Source organism: Macaca nemestrina, chromosome 6 (assembly GCF_043159975.1).
Source record: "Macaca nemestrina isolate mMacNem1 chromosome 6, mMacNem.hap1, whole genome shotgun sequence".
NCBI classification, from domain to species: Eukaryota; Metazoa; Chordata; class Mammalia; order Primates; family Cercopithecidae; genus Macaca; species Macaca nemestrina.
The window spans coordinates 41,036,603-41,051,987 of record NC_092130.1 but is presented as its reverse complement, the minus strand read 5'-3'; the positions used below and the strand labels follow the sequence as shown (position 1 = coordinate 41,051,987).

General features: G+C 55.9%; 2 protein-coding genes across 10 annotated transcripts; both read right to left on the bottom strand.

The window, feature by feature from the left end:
• Nucleotides 1-33: 33 nt before the first annotated feature.
• On the bottom strand, nt 34-6,240 carry LOC105467062 (proline rich basic protein 1). Its single transcript, XM_011716387.2, has one exon. The coding sequence runs from the start codon at nt 5,059-5,061 to the stop codon at nt 2,026-2,028; it is 3,036 nt and encodes a 1,011-aa protein (XP_011714689.2). The 5' UTR covers nt 5,062-6,240; the 3' UTR covers nt 34-2,025.
• Nucleotides 6,241-6,353: 113 nt separating this feature from the next.
• Nucleotides 6,354-14,840, bottom strand: LOC105467060 (spermatogenesis associated 24). Of its 9 annotated transcripts, none has more exons than XM_071098344.1 (6): nt 14,650-14,840; nt 13,342-13,524; nt 12,640-12,770; nt 12,485-12,555; nt 7,027-7,129; nt 6,354-6,942 (listed from the first exon to the last, which is right to left on the bottom strand). In XM_071098344.1, the coding sequence occupies exons 1-6, from the start codon at nt 14,764-14,766 to the stop codon at nt 6,501-6,503; spliced, it is 1,047 nt and encodes a 348-aa protein (XP_070954445.1). In that variant the 5' UTR covers nt 14,767-14,840; the 3' UTR covers nt 6,354-6,500. The 9 variants fall into 9 exon arrangements, 7 of the variants coding, with proteins under 7 accessions (XP_070954445.1, XP_070954446.1, XP_070954447.1 ...); XM_071098345.1 differs by having other exon boundaries at nt 6,381-6,942; nt 13,342-13,441; nt 14,650-14,779; XM_071098346.1 differs by having other exon boundaries at nt 6,391-6,942; nt 13,342-13,462; nt 14,650-14,790.
• Between the last annotated feature and the right edge of the window lie 545 nt (nt 14,841-15,385).

Below are 15,385 nucleotides of genomic sequence, written 5' to 3'. Positions count from 1 at the left end.
CCCTCCTCCAGGGCCCTGAAGATGCCACGTGGGCATGTCCTCTAGCTGGACCCTGGCTCCAGCCATCTCAGCTCCATTTCACAGATAGGGAGCAATGAGGCAAGGAAAGGGGCTGGGCCTGGGCAGAACACACAGGGGCCCATACCTCCCACATCCTGTGATCTGGCTAAGTGGTAGGCACTCTGCTGAGTACCTTGTGGGAACAGTTGGTTGGCTACCGTCATCTTTTTTCATTGACCTTTCTGAGAAATAAGACTGTCATGTTTATTCTGCCTTTTCCGACACAAAGGCTCAGAGAGAGGTGACAAATCCAAGGCCACATAGCTAGAGGGGCCATGCTGAGAAACCCAAGCCTGATTGACCCAAGGCCCCCTGGCCACTCAACCACCAGAAGGAATGAGGTGTGGCTGCCAGCCTCTTGGGAGGCAAATTCAGGGAGACAGGGATGCTACAGTGTTTCTAAGACACACATGGTCTCCTTCCCTAGCCCTGAGGTCCCCTCCACCCAGGCCATACCCAGGCATGGAAGGACATTGTGGAGGGTGTTGAGAGGCCATGGCAGGAAATCAGGCACCTCACACCAGTTATTTCAGCCATCATGGCTCCATGGTCAGTGATTTATTACACACCAGGATGAGGTAAAGGCACCTGGGGTGGTCCCAGGGCCTCCATGCCATCGGAGCTGGTGTCTCCAGCCAGAAAATGGCCAATTGTTCTGACTCATAGCTCTCCTAATCAATTTCCAGTCCAGGGCAGAGGGCAGGGACTGCTAGGGACCTGGGCCCCCTGACAGGCCTGGAACAACGAAGGCATCCATCCCCATCCTTGCCACTGCTTCTCATGGAAACTGTCCTTCACAAACTCATCACATCACACACCAGGCTGGCAAGGGCCAGCCATTTCTGGTTCAGAACTATACACAGACCCCCACGCACACCACCTCCCACCTCATGCAGACCCTCCTCATCTCCCTCAGAGACTCCTGGAATCTCAGGGCAACTGAAGTGCAGGCTCTGGGCCCTGTCCCTTGCTGTGACTGGTCTGTAGGGCCAGCCCCTCTCTGGGCCTTGTTGCCACATCTGTTACTGGGGAGTAGAATCTGCCAAGAGCTGCAGGTCCCTCTGGCTACTCCACCAGGGGTATCGCTTCTACTGCCAGCCCTAACCCACCTTCTAACCACACAGAGGGGTCAAGAGACTCCTGTGGGACAAGAGCCCAACCCTCCCTCTTCTCAGACCTTCCTGATGACCATTTCACCTACTCCCGATGTAGGGGGTCGGGGACAGAAGCCCCACCCCTGGCCCAAAAATGAGTCAGCTCAGCTCTGAGGGCCAGGCTCCCCATCTTCCCACCCCAAGTTCCAGGCTCACCCCTGACCCAGGCCCTCCCTGTATTCCTTGCTTTGCTTCCACCTGCTGTCCCCCTGCCTTAGCTCCCTTTCTCAGAGCCAGCCTGGCCTGGGGCTGTACTGGCCACTTTCCCCCCAGTAGCCTCCAAGGCCAAAGCTCAGCTCCTCTTCCTAAGAGCAGACTTGACAGCCAGTCCTTCCTGCCACCTCACCAGGGGCACTAGCCAGCCTCACCTCGCCTGGGCCTGCTATCAGGAAAGGCAGACAGTTCCCCGCCCTGTCTCCTGCTGCTCCGGTTCCTGCTGCCACAGGGCAGCCCCAGCACCTCCTCTGATGGGCTCCTGGGGACAAGCCCAGGGATGCCTCACTTTCCCTATTTGCTTGCCCACATATACACATATACACACACCCACACACACCACACCATGCCCTGGGAATGCCTGGGAAAGGGATACATAATTTCATTGGGAGAGGAAGTAGGCAGCCACTTCCTGGGTGACTCCAGCTCCGCCAGCCTTGGGGCTCAGATTCATTCTCTGAAGATCACTTCCTGTCCGACGACTGGCTGGGATGGGTTAAAGACAGAGGCAGCGGAAAGAGAGGAGGGTAGGGGCTTGGATGCCAGAACCTCCCAGGCCATCCAAGGGCTCCAACTCCATGGGGATCTGCCCGGGGCCTCACAGTGGGAACAAGGAACCCTTGCCGGGCTGGGTGGGAACTGAGCTGGAGGGCGGCGCACAGAAGAGCAGAGGAGGTGCAGGGCTGGGGGTTCCGCTCACTGGCAGGTAGTAGGTCCCGTCCAGGGGCCCTGCCTCAGAGACCCAGGGTAGCTGGGGGTTGCCGAGAGCCTGCGGGCCTGGGGACGGTGGCAGGGAGAGGCTGGGTATAGGCCCATAGGCAGGCGGGTAGAGGCCGAGGCCCAGGGCCAGAGGGGTGTAGACGCGGTGGGGCGGCCCAGGGGACGAGGGCGGCAGCAGCACCTCCACGTACTGCCCACTCTCGGGGTCGAAGAGCACCCGCAGCCGAGGCTGACGCGGCGCCTCCACGAAGTAGTAGCGGCCGCTCTCGGGGTCCACCAAGACCTTCCCCCTGGGCGCGGCCCCGGGCGGCTTGCGCACTCCCTGGGAGGCGCTTTGCGGGGACCGGTCTGTGGGAGGCGCCGAGGCAGCACGGGGCTGGGCGGGGGCCGTCCTGCCCGCCGACGCCAGGGGCTCCCGCGGGAGTGGCGCCTGGACGGCAGCCGCGGGCTCGGGGGCCGTAGGAGGTGTCTTCGGTTTCAGTGCTATCCCAGGGCTCGGGCTGGCGTGCACCTGAGGGGAGCTGGGGCGGGGCGATCGGACCCCTGCTGGCCCTACGGGGGATCGCTGGGATGAGCTGCGGGCGCCGCCTAGAGGGCTGGTCCGACCCTTGCCGTCGGGGACAAGGCGCTGGGCCTCTGCATCCCTGTTCTTTCCTCCAGGGCCGCGCGCTCGCACTCTCGAGGTTACCTCGGGCCGGCGACCCAAGGCCAGGACCCCAGGCAGGCGGATCTCTGTGCGCTTGAAGGGCTTCGCCGTGCTGTTCTCTGCCCTCCGCCGCATGACCCCGTTGGGCTGTGAGGCGTCCTGGGGGACCGTGTCGAAGGACGGTTCTGGAGGCTCGTAGGGGTGCGGCACGACCGGTAGAAAATCCTTGATGAAAACGGAAGTGTAGTGAGCCGGGACCGGCGGCCCCAGTGCCGGCGGCTCTTGCGTCTTGGATTCGCCGCCCTCCTCCCCGCAGGGGTCGGCAGGAGGCGCAGGCAGCCTTGAGCCTGGGGCTCCTGCCGGGAAGCCTGGCGCGTAAGTGGTCTTCACCAACTTGCGCACGTCTCGAGGCCGCGGAATGGCCACGCGCGGACGTCCTGAAGCCGCCTCTCCAGAACCCAAGACTTCCGGGCACTTATCGGCGTCCAGGGTGCCCACAAGGTGGCTGTCGGGTGCTGCCACCTCTGGGGACGGCTGACTCCCTCCAAAGGCAAGATCCGGAATCTCCCGCGTGGATGGACTCTGCATCTCTGCTGGTTCTGGAGTCCCGGGTGGGGACGGTGTAGGCGGTGCCAATTCCTCCTGAGTTAACCCATTCTGAGCTTCCTGAGTAAATGCTATCGATGCGCCTGGCCCCATGGGGTCCCACGTCTCTTGGGGAGATGCGCCCCAAGTTCCAATAGGACGATCTGGAGCCTCCCACGGGAAGAAGGCCGGCGGGGACGGGCTGCTACCTGGCTCCACCGTATCCCCGACTGCCGAATGTGGAATCTCCCACTGGGAAGGGGCTTCGAAGGACGGGCTCCTTTCCCCAGCAACACACTGATTCCACTGGGAACGGATCGGAGGGGAAGGGCTTTTCCTGCTGACAGTTTCCTCGACGGCGAGATTCTGATTTTCCCACGCGGAGGAGGCTTCAGGGAACGATGGGCTACTCACCCTCTGACTAGTCCGATCCCACGGGGACAAGTTCTGGGGCGACGGGCAGCGAGGACCCCGTACAGCCCCGTTTGGAGCCTGCCACGGCGGGGACGGGCTTCTTGGCCTCACAGCCCTACTCGGAACCTCCAAGGGGACCCTACACTCAAAAGGCGGACTCCGTGCCCTCTGGACAGTTCGATGCCGCGCCTCTTGCGGGAATCGAGTCTTCCGCGCCTCCTGGATCTTCTCCTCTGACTGAAGGAAGATGCTGGAGCTAACAGGACCTAGCGGCTCCGTTCCGGGCGCAGGCTTGTCGCGCCGAATCGCGCGCTCGCGGAGGCTGGGCCACGGCCTCGGGGCTTTGGCGGGGGCCGAATTATCTTGTACGCGAAGTGGCCGAGACTTAGTCTTCTCCAGGACCACGCGGGTGCTGCGGGACGTTTCCCGGGTCGCAGGTTCCGACAGCCCCGTGGGCCTGAAGGTGGCGCTGCTCGCGGCCGGGGCCTCGGGGCTCAGTTTTCTGGCCAGCGCCGTCTGCACGAAGCCCGCGGCGGCCTGCAGGCGGCCCAGCGACTCGTCCAGGGAGCCGGTGCGCAGGAGCAGCCGGGGGCGCGGCGCGCCGGCCGCCCGCGAGGGACTCTGGGGCCGGGGGCGCAGCTCGATCTGACGCTTGGGCACCGTCCGGGGCCTGGCGGGTGCGGCGCGCTCCTCCAGAGCCACTTCCACACACTCGAACTGCGCTGGGGCTGCAGGAGTTGGCCCACGGGGCCGCAGCTCTAGGTAGGTGGCCCAGCGGGAGCCACCATCTGGGGCCTGGGACTGACGTGGGACAGGAGTGGGAGACGCTGGCCCCGGCGGCAAAGGGCTAATGAAGGCCGGCTCCGTGAGCTGTTGTGCCTCGCGATCCTCTGCGCCGGAGCAGTCGAACAAGGGCCCGACGCCGAAGATGACTTCCATCTCCCCCGACGGCAGCGTGCGCAGCTGGGGCTGGGGTGGCAGTGGGCCGGAGCCCGGGCCTCGCGAGAAACCCGAGCCGGGCCCGTTCCGCTGGCGGCTATTCTGGGCGCTGACGGACAGGCGAGGCTGGGCACCCGCCCCCCGCCCAGGGGCCACCCAGGGCCAATTCGCTGGGCCTTCCGCGTCCGGCCCAACGTCCGGGGGCTCCGGAGAACCCGGAGCCGTGTAGTAAGAGCCTGACGAACCGGAGGAGTCCTGGCGCCGCGCGGGGGCCGTGGGCAGCTGTCTCGGGATCCCAGGCAAGGCTAGCGGGGCGAGCGCTGTCAACATGGTGGGGCCGGACGCCGCGCACTATCTCCCTCGCATTCGCCTCCGCTGGTGGCGCCGGCACTGTCCCCGCCCCGCCCGAGGATGCCGTGTGGGGTCACCGCGCCTTAAAGCGGCCGCGTCCACTCCTGAGCCAGCGGCGCCTGCAGCAGAAGAGACCTGGGCCCTGCACCCTTCCCTGTCCAGCCCCCATGCCCAACTAACCCCCTTCTCAGGCACAAGCGGGAGTACCTGGGGTGGGCTCCAAGTTTTGGCGGACAGGCAGGTGAGGTAATGGCAGGCCCAACTTTTGAAGCCTTGGAGCCAGGAGTTAGGCCCAGCTCCACCCATCACAGGTGAGGAAACTGAAGCCCAGCAGGGATCTGCCTGAAGTCAGGCACTGCTGTGTGCGGTTCAGGCTGTGAGCCAGACCTTCAGACCAGGAGACTCTGGTAGAGTCAGCAATTTCATCTTCCCCTCAGCCCCGGGTGTCTTAACATCACTGCAGGGGACCCCCATTGCCATTGCTGGCCTCAGCTAGAGCTCCTAAGGGTGCACACACCACCTTCCTTGGTCCCAGTTACACTCTCCCCGATCCCCAACCTTCAGTAGAGTAAGGAGTACCGACCAATAGAGGCCTCCCTGACTCCTCAGGGCCTCAGGAAGGTACTACCCTGGCTGGACCCATTGCCCTCAGTGGGACCTATCGGAAGGGGCTGGAGTGGACAGCTCTAGTTTTCACAATCTGCCTCAGCACCTAGAACAGGCCCTGGATACCGATGTGGGGTCCCATGGGAAGCTTCGAAGTAGCTTGTGGTCCCAGCTCCAAAGGCCCCTGAAGCCAGAACAGCCCTGTGCTCCCCCAGGCACTCACAAGGCCCTAATTTCAGCCCCCACAGCCTTAGGACCTGCCCTGGGGACAGGCACTGGTGGGGAGGCAGCCACCACCTGTCATTGTCTTACAACTGTGGGCACCACTTGCCCTTAAACTTCTGGCTTCAAGGTCCTGCTATGACTCAGGCCCCAGCTGGCCCTGGAGCAAGAGCACTGACCCCTCCTGTGTACTTGGCCTCAAACTGACCCAGGACAGGCTACACTGGGCTAACCTGACCCCTGAAGTGGGTCCTCTGCCTGGGTGTGTCCCCATGATCATCTAGGGGACACTCAGTGATGGCTTCTGAAAGAATGTTGCTAGACCATCCCATCCAGCCCTACCTGTGCAACTTGTGCAAGTCCAGGTCCCTTCCCAGATTGTTTCTCCACCTTAAAACCACACACAGCATTGTCTTTTCTCTTCCTCCCATTTGTGAAGCTCCTATTTGTTTGGGGGAGGGTCAGCAAGTGCAAATGCAATTTGCAGGTATAACATTATTGTCATGTGATAGAAACTGACTTCCCAAATTCCTTGTGGTTCTGGAACCCACTGTCTCTGAAGTTTCTGGTCAGGGCTTCCAGCCCTGTAGTCAAGTTGGGAGAGTTAAATTTACCAGGACACTGGGAGTGGGGTGGGATGTTACTGGGTAACCAGGGCTGTTTATATAGGAAGGGATTAAACACCCAAAGGAAGCGGTGGTGCCTACCAGACAACAAAGACCCAGCTCCTCCCGTAGGCTACAAGCCCCCACCTTGTGGACCGCTACCACTACCCAAAAGGGAGGGAAGTAGCAGGGCCTAGAGGCTGGGGACTCCCAGAGCAGAGAAGGCAGAGGCTGGGGATTACAGCCAGAGAACAGGAAAGCGGCGGCCATTTTATTTTTCCCTGGGATGCTGGTGGCTGTGGGCCTGACGCGTCCCTGAGGCTTTCTTATGCTTCTGGTCCAGCACCTGGGCCATGTAGCTCTCCTGCTGCTTCTGGATCCGGAAGTCAGACATGTGATTCCTGCAATGGAGCCCGCTGGTGGTGGACTGTAGGCAGCCCAGGGTATGTAGGGGCCAGAGGTCTGGCTCCCCAGTGTCATCAACACCCCCAGCCAGGCCCAGACCCCTCACCTGAAGATCTGTTTCTGCTGGCTGATAACTTGCTGCAACTCTTTAATCTCATTCTCTTTGCCATTAAGTATATCTTCTTGCTTTATAATGTGAGACTCAATCTCTGTGGGGGAAAGAGGCAGGGAGGAGGGGTGGTTCCCATCCCAGGGCTCCTTCCTGAGATAAGGCATTCCCTCATGGGGCTTTTCAGAGCTTGGCTGCCCACCCAGGAGTTCTCCATGAAGAACTGCTAATACCTTAGTATGAATGAGTTTATTATGCAGTCTTGGGGGAGTGCAGTGTTTGAGGATTGTTGTCAATGACTTCACAAGTCTATTCTGGACCAGAGGACCCACATGAGGGCAGGAGAAGGTCCTTGGAGAGAGGTGGGCAGTCCTGCCCAAAGGCTGGAAGATGAATGGCACCTGCCCTCAACTCCAGCAGGTCTTTACAGATGTTGCCTCCTTGGAGAAACTCTCCCTCATCTAAAAATTACATTTCCCAGTACTTCCTACTCCCTCTTCCTGCTTTCTGCTTTCTTTTTCTTTTTCTTTTCTTTTCTTTTTTTTTTGAGACTGAGTCTTGCTCTGTTGCCAGGCTGGAGTGCAGTGGCATGATCTTGGCTCACTGCAACCTCCTCCTCCTGAGTTCAAGCAATTCTCCTGCCTCAGCCTCCCAAATAGCTGGGTGGGATTACAGGCACCTGCCACCACACCTGGCTAATTTTTGTATTTTTAGTAGAGATGGGGTTTCACCATGTTGGCCAGGCTGGTCTCGAACTCGTGACCTCAGGTGATCCATCCACCTCGGCCTCCCAAAATGCTGGGATTACAGGAGTGAGCCACCATGCCCGACATCCTGCTTTATTTTTCTTAACACTTTTACCTAACATACCATATACTTTATTCATCTGTCTTCTCTGCTACTAGGATGTAAGGTCCACTAGGACAAGGATCTTTGTTTTATTCACACCTTTATCCCTAATGCCTAAAACAGTACCTGGCACATAGTAGGTATACAAAAAGTATATTTGCAGACCGAATGAATGGGATGTTCCTGGGGGGTTAGGACTTAGAAACATGACCTAGTTCAATCATCTAGTCCAACCAAACTTCCCGGGGGCTGGCTGGATGCCCAGCCTTGTGCTAGGGCTTCAGGGTTGATGGGAGAAGATGGAGTTGCCTGGATTTTCAGACCTGTTTCCTCATTTCAAGGATGGGGAAAGAGACAGCCCTATCCCACAGTGGTATAGGGAAGAACCAGTGAGATAGTGGTGGCAAAGCCTACCCCCAAATTAATCGTACATTTGGGCAAAGATGACTTTCTGAGGCTTGAGCCCAGAAGTAAGAGACCAGTCCGGGCAACATAGTGAGACCTCGCCTCTACAAAACTTAAAAAAAAAAAAACAAAAAACTAGCTGGGCATGGTGGTGGAACGCGCCTGTAGTCCTGGCTACTTGCTGAGGCAAGAGGATCACTTGAGCTCAGGAGTTGGGGGCTGCAATGAGGTATGACTGTGCCCCTGCACTCCAGTCTGGGTGACAGAGCAAGACCCTGTCTCTAAAAAATAAATAAATAAATAAATAAATAAATGATAATTTTTCTGTGTTGGATCAAAATCCAAGGAGACTATAGGGATCTGGGGTGCTTCATTTACATAACTGCCCCACATGGCACCCTAGAAAATTCTGATTCCCACAGAAAGAAAATCCTACTGTCTTTAAAGGCGGGACAAGGGGCCGGGCACAGTAGCTCACGCCTGTAATTCCAGCACTCTGGGAGGCCAAGGCGGATGGATCACCTGAGGTCAGGAGTTTAAGACCAGCCTGGCCAACATGGTGAAACCCTGTCTCTACTAAAAATACAAAAATTAGCCGGGTGTGGTGGCACATGCCTGTAATCCCAGCTACTTTGGAGGTTGAGGCAGAATTACTTGAACTCAAGAGAGACGGAGGTCGCAGTGAGCCAAGAACGTGCCATTGCACTTCAGCCTGGGTAACAGACCCAGACTCTGCTTCAAAAAAAAAAAAAACAGGCCGGGCACGGTGGCTCACGCCTGTAAGCCCAGCACTTTGGGAGGCCAACGTGGGCAGATCATGAGGTCAGGAGATCGAGACCATCCTGGCTAACACGGTGAAACCCTGTTTCTACTAAAAATACAAAAAATTAGCCGGACGTGGTGGCAGGCGCCTGTAGTCCCAGCTACTCGGGAGGCTGAGGCAGGAGAATGGCATGAACCTGGGAGGCGGAGCTTGCAGTGAGACGAGATCTCGCCACTACACTCCAGCCTGGGCGACAGAGAGAGACTCCGTCTCAAAAAAAAAAAAAAAAAAAAGGTTGGACAAGGATTAACTAGAACACAAACTCTGAAAATACAGAAATGTCTAAGCATTTAAGATTTCAAAAGAGAAGACCTGGGCCGGGCGCGGTGGCTCAAGCCTGTAATCCCAGCACTTTGGGAGGCCGAGACGGGCGGATCACGAGGTCAGGAGATCGAGACCATCCTGGCTAACACGGTGAAACCCCGTCTCTACTAAAAAATACAAAAAACTAGCCGGGCGCGGTGGCGGGCGCCTGTAGTCCCAGATACTCGGGAGGCTGAGGCAGGAGAATGGCGGGAACCCGGGAGGCGGAGCTTGCAGTGAGACGAGATCTCGCCACTACACTCCAGCCTGGGCGACAGAGAGAGACTCCGTCTCAAAAAAAAAAAAAAAAAAAAAAAAAAGGTTGGACAAGGATTAACTAGAACACAAACTCTGAAAATACAGAAATGTCTAAGCATTTAAGATTTCAAAAGAGAAGACCTGGGCCGGGCGCGGTGGCTCAAGCCTGTAATCCCAGCACTTTGGGAGGCCGAGACGGGCGGATCACGAGGTCAGGAGATCGAGACCATCCTGGCTAACACGGTGAAACCCCGTCTCTACTAAAAAATACAAAAAACTAGCCGGGCGAGGTGGCGGGCGCCTGTAGTCCCAGCTACTCGGGAGGCTGAGGCAGGAGAATGGCGGGAACCCGGGAGGCGGAGCTTGCAGTGAGCTGAGATCCGGCCACTGCACTCCAGCCTGGGCGGCAGAGCGAGACTCGGTCTCAAAAAAAAAAAACAAAAAAAAAAACAACAAAAAAAAACAAAAGAGAAGACCTGGTAAAAAGTGAAGGCGCAGCATGGAAAAGAGGAGACAGGTGGAGGGAGAGAATGAAGACATGAGTTCACCAGGTCATGGGATGAGGACTGTTGAACCTCCTTCCCAGGCGTCCAGCTAAGTGGGATTAATTACTTGTGAAGTTCATTTGGGAAAAAGAATTAGAAATTTGTGTGACTCTTTGAAAATAAAAGCCTGTGGCTCCCGATGATGAGAGAATGGTTAGAAAATCCCTTTGAGAGTGAAGAACTATGTAAGTGTAAAAACCAAACTGAACCACACAAGGGGAGTTTGTAGGGATGGGGTGGGAGGCACTGGCCAGGGTGAGGTTCACATCACCAGACTGGCTCAAGAGGGCTTGTGTCCCACTGGAGGGGTTTTGAATATTCTGGGGGAGGCATCCAGGACCTGTCCCCATGACACACACACCTACCAACAAGCAGATCCAAAGCCCCATGGGCTTGACTGATCTCTGTTGGAAGGAAATTACCTAGGGGAAGGATGTCTCTGGCCCCACCAGGAAAGAACCCCAGGTTCTTTTTTGGGAAGTAAGGGGATGCCCAGGGAGAGGGCAAAACTGAGGGGACCAATGGCCTTGAGCATGGGGGCAGTGACTGCCTGTTGGGCCTTGCCCTGGCAGAAGCCAGTGACCAAATTACTATGAGACTTGTCAGCCTGCCTGGCCAGATCAAGATGTCAGCCTGCTGGCATCTTCCCAGTGAGAGCACTCACCAGGAGAGAGAGAAGGCTGAATTGGTGAAAGGCAGGGTACTCGAGGCTCCATGTGGGAGCCTCACCAGGAAGGACCTTGAACCTCTTGCGCTTGGGCTCTGGCCTACTGGAGATCTGCTGCAGTGAACAAAGCAGATGTTGTGCCTGGAATTCATACCTACATTTTTTTTTTTTTTTTTTTTGAGATGGAGTTTTACTCTTGTTGCCCAGGCTGGAGTGCAATGGCACGATCTCAGCTTGCTGCAACCTCTGCCTCCCGGGTTCAAGCAATTCTCCTGTCTCAGCCTCCTGAGTAGCTGGGATTACAAGCTCCCGCCACTACACCCAGGGAATTTTTGGTATTTTTAGTGGAGATGGGGTTTCACCATGTTGGCCAGGCTGGTCTTGAACTTCTGACCTCATGTGATCCGCCTGCCTTGGCCTCCCAAAGTGTTGGGATTACAGGCATGAGCCACTGCGCCCAGCCCATACTTAAACTGGGTAAGGGGAGTTTAGCATTCTAAGAAATAAACGGGGCTCCTGAGGTGTAAGGACACAGTGTAGCTGACTCTAAAGGTGCCCCACAACTTATGGCACCAACTGAGCCAAACAAGTGGCCCGCAGGCATCTGCACAGAGCAGAGTTGAAAACTGGCAGCCCACAGATATTTTACTTGGCCTACACAATAGTTTTAAAATTTCAAAATCAACTGCCAACACTAAAAAGTCAGAAAAGCTTCCATTAAAACTTGGTTTTGGCTGGGTGCAGTGGCTCACGCCTGTAATCCCAACACTTTGGGAGGCTGAGGTGGGGAGTTCGAGACCAGCTTGACCAACATGGTGAAACCCCATCTCTACCAAAAATACAAAAATTAGCCAGGCGTGGTGGTGCACACCTATAATCCCAGCTACTCGGGAGGCTGTGGCAGAAGAATCACTTGAACCTGGGAGACGGAGTTTGCAGTGAGCCGTGTGCCGCTGCACTCCAGCCTAGGCAACAGAACAAGACTCCATCTCAATAAAACAAAACAAAACAAAACAACTTGGTTTCACTGGGCATGGTGGCTCACACCTGTAGTCCCAGCTACTTGGGAGGCTGAGGTGGGTGAATCACTTGAGCCCAGGCATTTGAGACCAGCCTGGGCAGCACAGTGATCCCCAGTCTTAGAAAAATATAAATAATTATTTATTTCCATTTTAAAGATCTGGCAGTCCTATCCCCCTGTCACCATGTGCACCCTTCCCTATTGAGTCCTGACCCTGAGACTAAGGATCAAGTCCCAAATAGGACAGTGCTTGCCCTGTGTTCCTCTTGTATCAGAGTTAGGAGTAACCCATCAAAAGTGGGAAAACAAAAGGTGGACTAAGAAGGTTGTATGTTTCAGGAAAAATGGGAGCAAGCCCATTCCTTTATGGCGGTGAAGAATATAGTACACCGACTGCTTCCCTCATTTCCGTGGCCTGCCTGGTCCCTTAAGGCCTTTTCGAAGGTGTGGCCCACCTGGGCCTGCCTGTATCCTCAGCTGGGGACAGGTGTTAGAGTGAAACCCTGCCTTTGACACAGGCACTGGGTGGTTAGGAAAGAGCCCGTTTATATAACCGTGGTGGAGAGCACGGGCCTCCCGCCTACCATTGCATTTGGTGATGAGCTGGTCCTTCTTGCTGGACTCCTGTAGGACTTTGCTTTTGACACTGGAGAGCCTGGGTGGGGAAGATGGGAGGGTGGGCAGGCTAGCAAGCAGATGCGTCCCCCAAAACCCACACCCCCTACTGAGGCCCACTCACGCTTTTTCAAAGGCCAGCTTCTCTTTCTCCAGCTGTTTGGACAGCACCTCTACCTCTCCGAGGGCAAACTGTAACTTCTCCTCTTCCTTGGCCAGGAGGACCTTGGTCTTGGCATGGGCAGCTTTCTCTTCCTGCAGGGGTGGCAGCAGTCACTTCATTACCCTGGGCCGCCTTGGGTCTCCTAGACTCCCTTAACCAGCCCCGCTTCTCAGACAGACACATAGACACCAGGGCACAGGGAGATTCTGGCCACCTTGCTACTAGGGCTGGAGGTTCTCAGAGGTTGACCTTTCTTTTTACTTTTTTTTTTTTTTTTTTGGACAGAGTCTCACTCTGTTGCGCAGGCTGGAGTGCAGTGGCATGATCTCAGCTCAGTACAACCTCCGCCTCCTGGGTTCAAGCAATTCTCCTGTCCCAGCCTCCCAAGTAGCTGGGATTACAGGCGCCTGCCACCACACATGCTTGGCTAATTTTTTTTTTTTTTTTTGTATTTTTAGTAGAGACAGGGTTTCACCATGTTGGCCAGGCTGGTCTCAAACTCCTGACCTCAAGTGATTTGCCACCTTGGCCTCCCAAAGGGCTGGGATTACAGTTGTGAGCCACCGCACCCATCATCAGAGGCTAATACTTAATGAGCCTGCCTAACCACAGGGGTCTTGGGAAAAGGGGGAAGATTAGGAGACTGCAGAGGCCATTACTTACCACCAGCTTCTTCTCCACTGCCTGGAACTCTTCTTTACTGACAAAATTTTCGTCCTGGAGAACCATCTGCAACAGAGCCTGGCTGAGGGAGGGCCTGGGGCTGGAGTAGAAGGGGCGCCCTCTAGGGACCAGGACCAAAAGTGGATAACAGGATAATGCTCGTAGTAGGATGAGACTGAGGCCCTGGGAAGGGAGAATTCAGTTCCACAGATAAACTGAGACTCAGCAATAAGTGCTGCCCTCAAGGAGCAGCCAGTCTAATGGAGGAGGCAGTCCACAGCTAGCACTTCTAACATGTTGTGTGCCTTGATGGGGAGACATAAGGGGATCTGGGGCCCAGAGGAGGCACCAACACAGCTTGGGAAAGGGTCAGAATCGCTTCCGGAGAAGGGGACATTAGAACTGAGATCTGACTGCTATATAGGGTGGGCCAGAAAAGGGATAGACAGAAAAGCACTCTGGATGGTGGGGACACCCATGCCAAGGTCAGCTGCCAAGAGGAAGACCTGGGTACCTTCTGGGAATCAAAGGCAATTCAGTGCCTAGAGCTCCATACATTTTGTTGAATTAGAGCATTAGGGTAGCTAATAGGACATGTCTCTCTCCCCTTTCCCCCACATTCAACTTCCCAGAAGGGAAGAAATTGTCTAAGAACAACTTAGAATGAGAAATAGATGTGAAGCCAGTTTTATTTCTGAGATGGAGATACATTCAACCTTCTTACCAAGACAGAAAAACAAAACCAGAAAAACCATGAACTCCAGCTGGCCAGGATTCTATCATGCCTACCCAGGTAATCTGTGACTGCAATGCTTTGCACCCATTAGCTGGGGTTTGATTGAGAAGGCAAAAGCTAAGGCATGTAAAGTTCTTGGAGGCCCCTAAGTTAGCATTGGCAAGGGCCAAATCTGCGCTTACTGCATTCATCATGGCACTGCCTTTGACTCTGCGGAAGGGTGTCCATAATAGAAGGGATAACAGTTTCTCTGCCTGCACACGAGGGCCATGGGAACTCAGTGACGTCATCTTCACTGAAAATGGGGAAACTGAGGCTCAGGGACTCTACCAGCTCTTGCAGTAACCAGGCAAACGGAAGGGAGAATATGGCTTGATATCAGTTAAAATTCCCTGGTTCAGGAAAGCCCGCCTCTTTTTGGCTCTACCCCTACCGACCAAGCCCAGCCTCCTCCTGATTACGCCATGGGCCATGCGTTCTAGCCACGGCCCGGCATCGGAACAGGTTCTGGCCCCGCCCCCATCAGTGAGGCATCCGGCCCCGCCTCTCCCCAAGCTCCTCTGGCTGCATACCACATTCCTCAGCTGGTGGATCAGTTCCTCCTGAGACTCAATCACGTCCCGCAGTTGATCGAAGGCGAGACACACAGATCCTGACCCCGCCTTCGACCACCCGAGGGGCGTCGCCATCTTTCGCCCCCGCCAGCTAGTTGGAAATGGCTGCCTCGGGGGTGCTCCCCGCCGTCGCCCACCAATGAGAATGCGACGCCACAGAGCACCCTAGCAACGGGGGGCGGGGACTTCCTCTGTTAGCAGGGCGAGGAGCCGCCTCTTAAAGGAGCCGCCTGGGGCGAGGAAACTGCTAACAACCCTTAAGGCATTTAATTTTATAGGAAATTGCTATTTTATTACATCTTCTGTTTCTTACGCGGTCCTGAGAAGCTGGCAGGGCCCGGCTTGTACTTTCCTTGACTGCGAGCAGGCAACACTCAGAACACCAGCCCTCGGCCTTCATCCAGGGCCTCTTAAGCTGCATGACCACGAAGCAAGAGCCGGCATAGGCAACTCCTGCATCTTTAGCTTCTCATGCCTCTTTCTCCAAATCTTTATCCTGATCTCCAAATTTCCTCCATTGTATGATATTCCAGCCTCCTGGAACACACTTAGTACTTGGGGGGCCTAAGCACGGAAGATAGAAGAAGATAAAAAACGAGAATGGCTTCACCTGAGATCAAAGTCTTCATACTCTGATACCAGGCTCTGGGCAGCTGCACTAGAGCCATGTGCCACCACCTCAGGAGGAGGGCCC

Bases quoted from the DNA above. Each gene is read 5' to 3' on its own strand.
- LOC105467062 (XM_011716387.2), bottom strand. From the start codon at position 5,061: ATGTTGACAGCGCTCGCCCCGCTAGCCTTGCCTGGGATCCCGAGACAG.
- LOC105467060 (XM_071098344.1), bottom strand. From the start codon at position 14,766: ATGGCGACGCCCCTCGGGTGGTCGAAGGCGGGGTCAGGATCTGTGTGT. The intron at 13,525-14,649 runs GTATGCAGCCAG...CTCCCTTCCCAG, and splicing joins TCCACCAGCTGAGGAATGTG to GGCCTCAGTCTCATCCTACT. The intron at 6,943-7,026 runs GTGAGGGGTCTG...GGCTGCCTACAG, and splicing joins CAGCAGAAACAGATCTTCAG to TCCACCACCAGCGGGCTCCA.